The sequence below is a fragment of the Physeter macrocephalus genome, unplaced genomic scaffold (genome assembly GCF_002837175.3).
Source record: "Physeter macrocephalus isolate SW-GA unplaced genomic scaffold, ASM283717v5 random_1465, whole genome shotgun sequence".
Lineage (NCBI taxonomy): Eukaryota > Metazoa > Chordata > Mammalia > Artiodactyla > Physeteridae > Physeter > Physeter macrocephalus.
Window position 1 is genome coordinate 13,033 of NW_021146430.1, and position 11,968 is coordinate 25,000.

Consider the following 11,968-nt stretch of genomic DNA (forward strand, 5'->3'; position numbering starts at 1 on the left):
GGACCTAGTCAATCCAGATAAACTGGGAAATACAAGCAGAAGGTTGCAGCAGAAAGGGGCCTGATAAATCAAGCCTGACCCTTCCATTTTCAAGTGGGCAGGAGTGAGACTCTGCTCCAGGGCATGGAGCCTGTCAAAGGCTGAGTCTAGCTTCCAGGTTATCTGATTCCTGCCCCTGGTGATTTCATCCTGAGGGCAAATCCAGATTACTAGCTTTAGAGCTCACTGGTTACCACCAACTACTTTCCTTTACTTCTTGCATTCATCCATTTAGCATGCCGCTCTGGACGTCCCACCTGCCAGGCAGTAGAGCCTGGGAGCCAAGAGTATAGACCTTGGAGTCAACTCCTGGGATACAATCCTGCCTCTGTCTCTTCCTAATGATGGGCAAGTTATTTAATTTCTCTGAGCCTCAGTTTCTTCGCAAAGTAAGAGCAATAGTTCCTCCCTCCCAGGGTTATTGAGAGGATTAAACTGGATGATGCATGGAAAGCACTGAGCATAATACTTAGCAAGTCATAACACACTCAAGACACATTAGCTATTATTACTAGGCTCCTTGAGATCCTAATAAAAATAACTCTTGCATAGATTTAAAAAAAATTTTTTAATTAAAAAAATCTTACTGAAGTATAGTTGATTTACAATGTGTTAATTTCTGCTGTACAGCAAAGTGATTCAGTTATACATATATATTCTTTTGCATTATGACTTATCACAGGATATTGAATATAGTTCCCTGTGCTATATAGTAGCACTTTGTTGTTTAATCCATCATACATATAATAGTTTTCATCTGCTAATCCCAAACTCTCAATCCTTCCCTCCCCCACCTCACCTCCTTGGCAACCACAAGTCTGTTGTCTTTATCAGTGAGTCTGTTTGTTTCGTAGGTATCTTCATTTGTGTCGTATTTTAGATTCCACATATAAGTGATATCATATGGTATTTGGCTTTCTCTTTCTGACTTACTTCATTTAGTATGATAATCTCAAGGTCCATCCGTGTGCAAATGGCAATACTTCATTCTTCTTTATGGCTGAGTACTATTCCATTTTATATATATACCACATCTTCTTTATCCATTCATCTACTGATGGACATTTAGGTTGCTCCCATGTCTTGGCTACTGTACATAGTGTTGCTATGAACATAGGGGTGCGTGTATATTTCCAAATTATAGTTTTGTCTGGATATATGCCCAGGAGTGGGATTGCTGGATCATAAAGCAACTCTATTTTTAGTTTTTTGAGGAACCTCCATACTGTTTTCCATAGTGGCTACACCAATTTACATTCCCACCAACAGTGTAGGAGGGTTCCCTTTTCTCCACACCCCCTCCAGCATTTAACTCTTACATAGCTTTTACTCTGTGCCTCACAACCACACAAGACAGGGGCTATTATCCTACAAGTGAGGAAACTGAGGCACAGAGGAGCTGACCTGCCCAAGACAACAGCTAAGAAGTGGCAGGGCCAGGATTCCAATCCAAGCAGCCTGGTTTAATTATATGGGTCTGGAGTTACAGAGTTTCATCTAGTAAAGTTAGGACACCCAGTTAGAATCCAATCGAAGGACATAGCAAGAAGAGTGGCTGAAGAGTCAGACCTAGGTCTGACTCAGTGTTTGGGGTCCCCTAGGAGCTTTTTGGCCTTAGGAAAGTAAATGACCAATTCCTCTAGACTCAGTTTACTCATCTGAGAAATGGGGGGGGGGGTGGTTTAGAACAAGTGAATCTCTTGCAGATCCTGTCCTTGGGAAGTAGCACTGGAAACATAACAGTGCTGGGGCAACTTGCTCCCAAGGCTCTGAGGGCCAGAAGGGGATGTTAAGTACGAATGGCCAGAGCTCCTTGAACATATAGGTACTCCAGCGTCCCTGAGCTTTGGGGGCATCAGCCTGGAAGGAGGGCACCCTAGAAGAAAGGAGAATATAGTCCAGACATTACAGGGTCACTTCCTTCAGGTTCTCACCCTGGTTGTCCTTCAGGTCATCTACCCCCTACATTTCCTGTTTCTTCAAATGAAACTGCCTGAGCTGTCTGAGGACTGGGCTCTGTCTCACCCACTGGCTCAGCCCTGGGGTCGGGACTGGCCTGAGACCTTAGTGACACTTGAGTAAGGGAGGTGGTGCAGGGGCTAGGTTTCCCAACAGGCAGGGATTCAGACCTCTGCCCTTGGCTAGAGGAAGCTTGTGGGTACCATGGCAGGGAGAGGAAGGGCCCTCGAGATTCCCCATTGTAACTTCATCTGTCCTGTCTGTCCTAGCTCCGAAAGTCTTGATAATAAAGGCAGGAGAGACACTGTCCTGGACTTGGTTTCCTTTGAGATTCTCTTGGACCAGGGCCTGGGTTGAGCGGAGCTTGGGGAAAAATGATGACCCATCTGGATACTTTCCACCAGTAGTTTACTGGCTAGTTCCTTCCTGTAATTCCTCAGTGACCTCAGAGAGAGGCCCTCCCTGCCACCCAAGTTCATTCCACACCCTCTGCCCACCTGCTGTATTTTCTTTACAACACTGTCACTGGCTGTCTACATTTATTTTTGTACCTGATATTTTCTACCCTCACTAAAATGTAAACTCCACGAGGGCACAGACTTTTCTTATTCCTTCTCTATCCCTACAAAGAAGATTAACCTTGACCTGGCATATCGTAGCCGGTTATTAAATAATCACGAATAGAAAACAAAACGAATGAAACTGCCCGTCCCCGATTTTGTTTTCTCCTCCATTTCCCATTTCCTCCCTTATCCTTCAGATTTTCCTTGTTCCCTCAGATTCCTTCTCTCCTTGCTTTTCCTCCGACATTTCTTCTCCCCCTCCCTCAAGAATCCCACGGTTTGGTTTTTCTTCCCTTCCTTCTTGCTGCCTTTATTCCTCTTTTAAAAAAAAAAAATTATTTATTTGTTTATTTTTGGCTGTGTTGGTTTTTTTGTTGTTGTTGCCGCTCCCGGGCTTTCTCTAGTCACAGAGAGCAGGGGCTACTCTTCGTTGTGGTGCGCGGGCTTCTCATTGCAGTGGCTTCCCTTGTTGTAGAGCACAGGCTTTAGGCGCCCGGGCTTCAGCAGCTGTGGCTCACGGGCTTCAGCAGTTGTGGTTCACGGGCTGGTTCACGGGCTCTAGAGCGCAGGCTCGGTAGTTGTGGCGCATGGGTTTAGTTGCTCGGCGGCAATGTAGGACCTTCCCCGTCCAGGGTTCGAACCTGTGTCCCCTGCATTAGCCTGCAAATTCTTAACCACTGCGCCACCAGGGAAGTCCCTATTCCTTTCTTTCTAATGAAGTGCTATAGTTTCCCGTCTCCCCTTCGCGCTGACTGTGCTTCACTCTCTCCTTTCTTTCCTCTGGGATTCCTGCGCCTCGAGTGCCCCGCCTCCGCCCTCCGAGTATCGGGTGACTCAAATTCCCCCACTTTACCCCTCGACCCCGAGGGGCCTCCCGACCGGCACCGCCAACATGGCGCCCGAAGCAGCGCTCCGCCGTCTGACGTCACCGCGCTGTACTCCCCTCTAGAGCCTTCAAACGGAATCGCTGAGGAGGTGGAGGAGGAACATCCTTCAGGGGGCGTAAGGGGGCGGGCACTATCAACTCGGGGGCCGGCCGGTGAGAGAACGTCGCTGGAGGATTGGTTGGGGTCTGCAGGGGATCCCAACGTCACATACTATTGGCCCAGGGCTCGGAGACGTGAGCGTCGATTGGCAGAACGGCAGAGGCCAGACGGGCGATGATTGGGCTCATTCGCCATCGGCGCGGCGGCCGACGAGGAAGGTGGGAGGGGCGTTGCTGAGGGTGATTGGGGGCGAGAGCGAGGCTGCGGAGCAGGCGAGAGGAGACGGCGGGAGCTAGAGAGGGCGCAGCGGTAGGGTGGCCGCGCGAGAGGAGCTGCGACCCGGGCCCGGGCTCGGGGGCTGCGAGACGGCTGAGGCGGGTAAGTGCGGGCGGGCGTGTGACGGGCCGGCCGGCCGGGCTCCCCACCCTACCCCCGCGGCCTCCACTCGTCACCTCGCCTGCGCACTGAGGGCCGGAGGGGGGCGCGCGCCGGGAGGTGAGGGCGGAGCGGTACTAACGGCCCGCGGGGCGCGCGGGAAGCTGGGCGGGGGCCGGGCCGGGGTGGCGGGTGGGAAAGGGGCCAGAGTCCTGGGAAGGGCGAGTGAGGAGGGACGGGGCTTGGGCTGGGGGCTGGCAGGGACCTGGGTGGTAAGGGAGGCGTTAGAGCTGCCCCCGGGAGGGTCTCCAAGGCTCCTGGGAGTACGCGGCAAAGGGCTGGGCGCTGGGACAGTCCAGGACCGAAGGAGGGTGGACGGTTAGAGGGCAGTAGGGTGCCCAGGGAGGGCTTTAGGCCGTGAGAACAGAGCTGGTTAAGTTAACGTAAAGAGAAAGTCTAGTTATACCTGGAGAGTTAGGCCAATGAGAGGGGTCTTGGTGTGAAAAGATATCAGGAAATGGATGTGCCTAGAGGGGAGGTTTAGAGCTGAGGGAGAGGGAGAGGTCCTGGTGTGAAGAATGGGGTTACATTAATGTGAAGAGTTAAACCACAGTGGGGGTGGGCGCGTTGGGTACCCTTGGAATGGGTTAAGAGGGGTCTGTGCAAAGAAGGGTTATGTTTTATGTTATGTTATGTGAAACTGGTGTCTGGGTATCCCTAGAATAACTTGAGGAGAAATGGGTCTTTCTGAAAAGTACTAGGAATTAGGTCAAGGTGAAGAGTAGGAATTGGGGATCCCTGGAGGGGGTTAGGGTGGTGAGAGAGATCTGTGTGTTAAAGGGGGGAGGTCTGGGTATTCTCAGGGTAGTAGGCTGGTCAGAGGGCCCTGGGTGTGAGGAAGAGGGGTCTGGCTATCTATCAGGGTTAGGGTGGTGGTAGGGGGAGTTTTGTCTAAGAGGGGGTTTCAGGGTATTCTTAATGAGATTTGGACAGTGGGAGGGGTATGTGGGAAAAGAGTTTAAGCCATTATGAAGTGTAGTCTGTATATCCTTGGATTAGAATAGAGTATGTGTGGGATCTTTTTGTGGAAAAGAGGCATTTTGATATGAAGAGGGGGTCTGAGCATCCCTGGAATGGGTTAGGGTGGGGTTGGGTCTTTTTGCAAATAAGAGGGGCTTAGGTTGATACGAAGAATGGTGTCTGGGCATCCCTAGAATGGGTTGGGGTGGGGAGGAAGGGGGTCTTTTTCCAAAAAAGAAAAGGTTAGGCTAATAATGTGAGGTGGGGGGAGTCTGTCCCTGGAATGGGTTAGGATGAGGGTGGGTCTTTTTGTAAAGAAGAGGGGTCTGGGTATCCCAAGAATGGGTTAGGGTGGGAGGGGTCTTTTTTGCAAAGAATATGTGAAGAGAGGTTCTGGGAATCCCTGAATGGTCTAGGGTGGTTGTCTATAAAGAAGGAGGGTTTAAATCAGTATGAAGAGGGGGTCTGGGTACCCCAGAGAGAATTAGAATTGTAGATGAGGTCTCAGTGCACAGAAGAGGTAAGTGATTAATGTGAAGGGTGTCTGGGTGCCCTGGAAACATGAGTTAGGGTGGTGGGAAGGGTCTGAATGTGAAGAAAGGATGAGGCTTTTGTGAAGATGGGTCTGGGTGTTCTGGATAGGACCTTAGGGTTGTGGGAGAGGGCCTTGATTTGTAGAGGGAGTTAAATAATTTGAAGAGGGGGATCTGGGGATCACGGGGAAGTGGTTACAGTTTGGAAAAGGTCTGCTTGTGGAGATGGGTTAGGCCAATGTGAGAAAAGTTTATTGATGTGAGGAACCTGGGCACCAAAGGGAGAAAGTTAGCGGGTGACGGGTTGTGCACAAAGGAGGAGGGTTGCACCATGAGAGGGTGCCGAAAGTGGTAGGGTCCTGGGGCAGTTTGAGTGGTCGGGGTGTAAAAAGAGATAGAGAACTTGGGGGTGGAAGCAGAGGAGGAGTGAAGCTGTGGACAGTGGGTGGTTTGGGCCTGTGTGAGGACTCTCCCCGGCAGCTGGGGGTAGGGATGGGGTAGTGTGTTGGTAAGAAGACTCAGTGGAGGGAAATCTGACTGGAGAGGGTCCTGTGTGATGGGTTAGGGCTTTGGGCCAGCTGAGAGGCATGAGAATGAGAGATTGGACAGGTTGCAAGGATCTGGTAGGTGGAGTTTAATGCTCGTTGATTCAGAGGTGAGATTTGGGCAGATTCACCGGGAACGGACTGCGGGGAAGGTTTTGTGCTTGGTGCTCTTAGGGAGTGGAAATATGGAAGCAAGAAGTTAGATGGGGAAATTGATCTAGGATTTTGGTAGGGGAATGATAAAGGGAAAGAATTTTCCCCGGGAAGGACTGAGGAAGCAGTGGCTTAGATACAATTTGTCCCCACTTCTCCCAGCCCAGGGTCTTGCCTCCGTCATGACTGAGGAGTCAGAGGAAACAGTCCTATACATTGAGCACCGCTATGTCTGCTCTGAGTGCAACCAGCTGTATGGATCCCTGGAGGAGGTGCTCATGCATCAGAACTCCCACGTGCCCCAGCAGCACTTTGAGCTGGTGGGTGTGGCCGACCCTGGAGTCACTGTGGCCACAGAGGCAGCTTCTGGCACGGGCCTCTATCAGACCCTAGTGCAGGAGAGCCAGTACCAGTGCCTGGAGTGTGGGCAGCTGCTGATGTCACCCAGCCAGCTCCTGGAACACCAGGAGCTGCACCTGAAGATGATGGCGCCCCAGGAGGCAGCGCCAGCTGAGCCACCACCCAAGGCGCCCCCCCTGAGTGCCAGTACCATCCACTATGAGTGTGTGGATTGCAAGGCTCTCTTCGCCAGCCAGGAGCTCTGGCTGAACCACCGACAGACGCACCTCAGGGCCACTCCCACCAAGCCTCCGGCTCCAGTTGTCCTGGGATCCCCCGTTGTCTTGGGGTCCCCCGTGGGCCAGGCCCGCGTGGCTGTGGAGCACTCATACCGCAAGGCGGAAGAGGGTGGGGAAGGGGCAGCTGTCCCCTCTGCCGCTGCCACCACCGAGGTGGTGACTGAGGTGGAGCTGCTTCTCTACAAGTGTTCTGAGTGCTCGCAGCTCTTCCAGCTGCCAGGCGACTTCCTGGAGCATCAGGCCACCCACTTCCCGGCTCCCGCCCCAGAGTCTGAGGAGCCTGCCTTGCAGCAGGAGACTCTGACCCCATCACCTGCAGAGGTACCTGTGTCTCAGCCTGACCCCCTGCCATCCTCTGACCACAGTTATGAGCTGCGCAACGGTGAAGCCATTGGACGCGATCGCCGGGGCCGCAGGGCACGGAGGAACAACAGTGGAGAGCCAGGCGGGGCAGCCACCCAGGAGCTCTTCTGCTCAGCCTGTGACCAGCTCTTTCTCTCACCTCACCAGCTGCAGCAGCACCTGCGGAGTCACCGGGAGGGTGTCTTTAAGTGCCCCCTGTGCAGTCGTGTCTTCCCCAGCCCTTCCAGTCTGGACCAGCACCTCGGAGACCACAGCAGCGAGTCTCATTTCCTGTGCGTGGACTGTGGCCTGGCCTTTGGCACAGAGGCCCTCCTCCTGGCCCACCGGCGAGCCCACACCCCAAATCCTCTGCATTCGTGTCCATGTGGAAAGACCTTTGTCAACCTCACCAAGTTCCTTTATCACCGGCGTACCCATGGGGTTGGGGGTGTCCCCCTGCCCACAACACCAGTCCCACCGGAGGAGCCTGTCATTGGCTTCCCTGAGCCGGCCCCAGCAGAGACTGGAGAGCCAGAGGCCCCGGAGCCCCCCACTGCTGAGGAGAGCCCAGCAGGGCCCGCTGCCCCAGGAACCTACCGCTGCCTCCTGTGCAGCCGCGAATTTGGCAAGGCGTTGCAACTGACACGGCACCAGCGTTTTGTGCACCGGCTGGAACGGCGCCATAAGTGTAGCATCTGCGGCAAGATGTTCAAGAAGAAGTCTCATGTGCGTAACCACCTGCGCACACACACAGGTGAACGGCCCTTCCCCTGCCCGGACTGCTCCAAGCCCTTCAACTCGCCCGCCAACCTGGCCCGCCACCGGCTCACGCACACAGGGGAGCGGCCCTACCGGTGTGGGGACTGTGGCAAGGCATTCACACAGAGCTCCACCCTGAGGCAGCACCGCCTGGTGCATGCCCAGCACTTCCCCTACCGCTGCCAGGAGTGCGGAGTGCGTTTTCACCGCCCCTACCGCCTGCTCATGCACCGCTACCACCACACGGGCGAGTACCCCTACAAGTGTCGCGAGTGCCCCCGCTCCTTCTTGCTCCGCCGGCTGCTGGAGGTTCACCAGCTCGTGGCCCATGCTGGGCGCCAGCCCCACCGCTGCTCATCCTGTGGTGCTGCCTTCCCTTCCTCGCTGCGGCTGCATGAGCACCGCTGTGCAGCTGCCGCTGCCCAGGCCCCGCGGCGCTTCGAGTGTGGCACCTGCGGCAAGAAAGTGGGCTCAGCTGCTCGGCTGCAGGCCCACGAGGCAGCCCACGCAGCTGCTGGGCCTGGGGAGGTCCTGGCTAAGGAGCCTCCGGCCCCTCGGGCCCCACGGGCTGCTCGCACGCCAGTGGCCTCCCCAACGACCCTTGGAGGCATGGCCCCTGCGGCCCCTGCGGCCCCTGCCCGACGCCGTGGCCTGGAGTGCAGCGAATGCAAGAAGCTGTTCAGCACGGAAACGTCACTGCAGGTACACCGGCGCATCCACACAGGCGAGCGGCCATACCCGTGTCCAGACTGTGGCAAGGCCTTCCGTCAGAGTACCCACCTGAAGGACCACCGCCGCCTGCACACAGGTGAGCGGCCGTTCGCCTGTGAAGTGTGTGGTAAAGCCTTTGCCATCTCCATGCGCCTGGCAGAACATCGCCGCATTCACACGGGCGAGCGGCCCTACTCCTGCCCCGATTGTGGCAAGAGCTACCGCTCCTTCTCCAACCTATGGAAGCACCGCAAGACCCACCAGCAGCAGCATCAGGCAGCTGTGCGGCAGCAGCTGGCAGAGGCAGAGGCTGCTGTCGGCCTGGCTGTGATGGAGACTGCAGTGGAAGCTCTGCCCCTGGTGGAGGCCATTGAGATCTACCCTCTGGCTGAGGCTGAGGGGGTCCAGATCAGTGGCTGACCCTGCCTCATGTTCCTCTTCAGCACCACCGTGCCCTCTTGCTGAAGAACTTTCTCTACCATCCCCTTAAGTCTCTGTACATACTGTGCCCCTTTTCCACCCCTCTCAACTGCCATGTAAGTTCTGTAACTGGATTCATTCTCTCTTCCGAGGGGGGTGCTCTAGGGTCCTTGACGTGCATAAAGGTGCCCCCCCCCCACACACACACCTGTTAGCACTGGTGGCCCCAAGGTGAAATGGTCAATAAAGACTGAGTTGGACGTTTATATGCTTTTGTCTGGCCTGGCCGTGTGGGGTGGTGGAATTTGGGAGCTGTGAGCCCCAGGTTCTTGGGTCTGACTTTTCACGGCTGCATTCCCAGTGCCTAGAACAGGGCTTGGCAAGTAGTGGAGCTCAGTAAACGGAAACTTAAAGAGGAGGACCTAGAGTCCATGGGTGTGGCTTTCAGGGAGCAGGGTCTTCACTGTGGTAGTAAATGGGGGCAGCACGGTTCTCTTGCCACTAGAGGTCCCCACAGCCCCATAGAAAAGCCTGAAACTCTTTCTGCTGGTGGCAGGAACATTTAGGAAAATCTTCAGGTTGTTCTCACTACCCCTGTCCCCTTCTCTCTGGCCTGATGTGAGCCGTCTCCTCCAAGGCCATTTGATTTTCTCACTGCATCCCTGAAGGCAAGTGCAGGTCTCGGAAAGGCACGATCTCCAGGGCAGCAGAGGAGGTGGCTTCTGGGACAAGATCCAGCTGTGGGATTGGAGAAGATTCTGAGTAACAGTCTCTGGGGGTAGGGAGCCTCACAAGGGGAGGTGCTCTGACACCCACCTGGAGTTGGCCTCCGGCTCAGCCCATGGATGTTGGTTGTGGGGAGAGGGATGGTTGGGGTGGCTGACTGATGTTTGAATGCCCAATTTGTCTCAAGTATTTTCCTACATTTTTGGGAATGATCTTCACGCTGATCCCGTGAAGAGAACGTTTTGTAGGAAAGGAATCTGAAGTCAAAAGCGGTGAAGTGACTTGCCCAAGGTCATTCAAACCAGATAGGGCAGAGCTTGAATTTCAGTGTAGTTTGATTTGGTTTAATCACCTATACGCATTCCTCTACACTCTTCCGCCTGTTCCATACTTGGGGGAGGGCGGTAGAGAGAGGAGATGGTGAGTGTGTGACTGGTGGAAATGCTCGGCTCCTATGCTAGTCTTGTCTCTAAGAGCCACACTCCAAGAAAAATAACCACCCCCTCAAGGTTACTGTAGTCTTTTTGTTAGAATTCTTATTGGAACCCTAGTAAATGAGAGGTAAAGGGAAGCTGTTTGCATTGAAACGAGGGGAAAGGGAGGCCTGAGAGCTGCCCACTCAGCCTCTCCATTACTCTTGACTCCCTTCAGCAATCCTGTAGCCCTCTGTGGGCACTGGAGCTTATGCTTCTGTTCATTTTTAAAAAGGTAAAGCACTCAGCCTTTTTTTTTTTTTTTTTTTTGCGGTACACGGGCCTCTCACTGTTGTGGCCTCTCCCGTTGCGGAGCACAGGCTCCGGACGCGCAGGCTCAGCGGCCATGGCTCACGGGCCCAGCCGCTCCGTGGCATGTGGGATCCTCCCAGACCGGGGCACGACCCCGTGTCCCCTGCATCCGCAGGCAGACTCTCAACCACTGCGCCACCAGGGAAGCCCAAGCACTCAGCCTTTTGATAGCTCGACAGCTCCTAATGAAGTAGAGCACTTAATCTGTTAAGCAGTTGTTTTCGACCAGAGTGTGTTGATCGTGGGCACCATCTTTCAGTAACCTCATACCCTGCAGAAAGGACTCGAGCCATCTTAGCCCAGCATGCCAGAGCCCCTTAATCCACAGGTAAAGATTCATTCTCAAACTGCCTCCTTTCAGGAAGAGCTGTAACATCCAGAAAGTCATATCAAATAAATGCTTAGAACAATTGGAGGATTTATCTTTGCAAAACCAGATAAAAATCAGGCTGAATCAAGGGACGGGAATGGAGGAAAAAACCCTGAGGGTTCTGGTTGACCCCAAGATAAAGATGCTTTCAGCAGAGAAGCAGCTGGGTGACACTGGAGGGGATCACCCTTCCTCTATTGTGGTTCCTTTTTAGAGCCTCTAATGAAAACTTCAGACTCCCACCCTGAGAAAAGTTTGTGTGCAAACATGTTTATGAACAAGTCATTGTTCACCGTCACCCTACTGAAACTTGCGTGGTCCTCAGTTGGACCACTCTCCTAAAAAAGATCGCACTAATCAAACCCTTCTTGGATGCTGGGCTTTGAGTTGGACAGGCAAAGGTTCTTGAACTTTAATGTGTGTTTAGGCAATTTCCCCAGAGATTTGGATCCAGCAACATGTCTTGGTGAGACCTAGGAATCTGTGTGTTGAACACACCAATTCTGATGCAGGTGACTTGCAGAGCCCACTAAAAAGAACCTTGCATTGCTTGGTTTCAGTTGGATATGGAAGCTGCTTAAGCAGAACTGTCAAGGGGACAGAACAGTGGTCCTCTAGTGACAATATGTTCTTGACGATACGAGGCCCAAGTCTGTACAGGGGAGACCATGTTGGAGCAGTTGAGCACATTTACGAGGCTACAGGTGGATGCCTAGTTCAGCTCCAGAGTGCTCTCAGGTGTGGCATCTGTGCTTGTCACAGGCTGGCCTGGGTGACAAAGACCTTTTGGGTCTGTATGGTTCTGACCGCACCCCCTACAGTCAGGGGGCTGGAACAAATGACCTTCCTCGGGGTACTATTCTGAACCCCCAGCCCAACATCCCACTGCCTCATCCCTACTGACTTGGCTTAGTGTTGGAGAAGTACTTTTTTTTTTTTTCTCTTGCCAAAACGGTGCAGTACTAATACATTTTCTCTTTTGAAATGATCAAACCCTCTCCTACTCGTTTCCTTTCTCCTGTTCCGCTATCCCTCACTATTGAA

The 11,968-nt window shown here is 53.6% G+C and overlaps 1 protein-coding gene across 2 annotated transcripts; it reads left to right on the forward strand.

Moving 5' to 3' along the window:
- Positions 1–3,551: 3,551 nt before the first annotated feature.
- ZNF574 (zinc finger protein 574) lies at positions 3,552–9,309 on the forward strand. Of its 2 annotated transcripts, none has more exons than XM_007102178.4 (2): positions 3,552–3,925; positions 6,336–9,309. In XM_007102178.4, exon 2 carries the CDS (start codon positions 6,356–6,358, stop codon positions 9,041–9,043), a length of 2,688 nt encoding a protein of 895 aa, XP_007102240.1. In that variant the 5' UTR covers positions 3,552–3,925; positions 6,336–6,355; the 3' UTR covers positions 9,044–9,309. The 2 variants fall into 2 exon arrangements, with proteins under 2 accessions (XP_007102240.1, XP_028342447.1); XM_028486646.2 differs by having other exon boundaries at positions 6,341–9,309.
- Positions 9,310–11,968: the final 2,659 nt, after the last annotated feature.

Excerpts from the sequence above, each read along its gene's own strand:
- ZNF574 (XM_007102178.4), top strand. The coding sequence starts at position 6,356 with ATGACTGAGGAGTCAGAGGAAACAGTCCTATACATTGAGCACCGCTAT.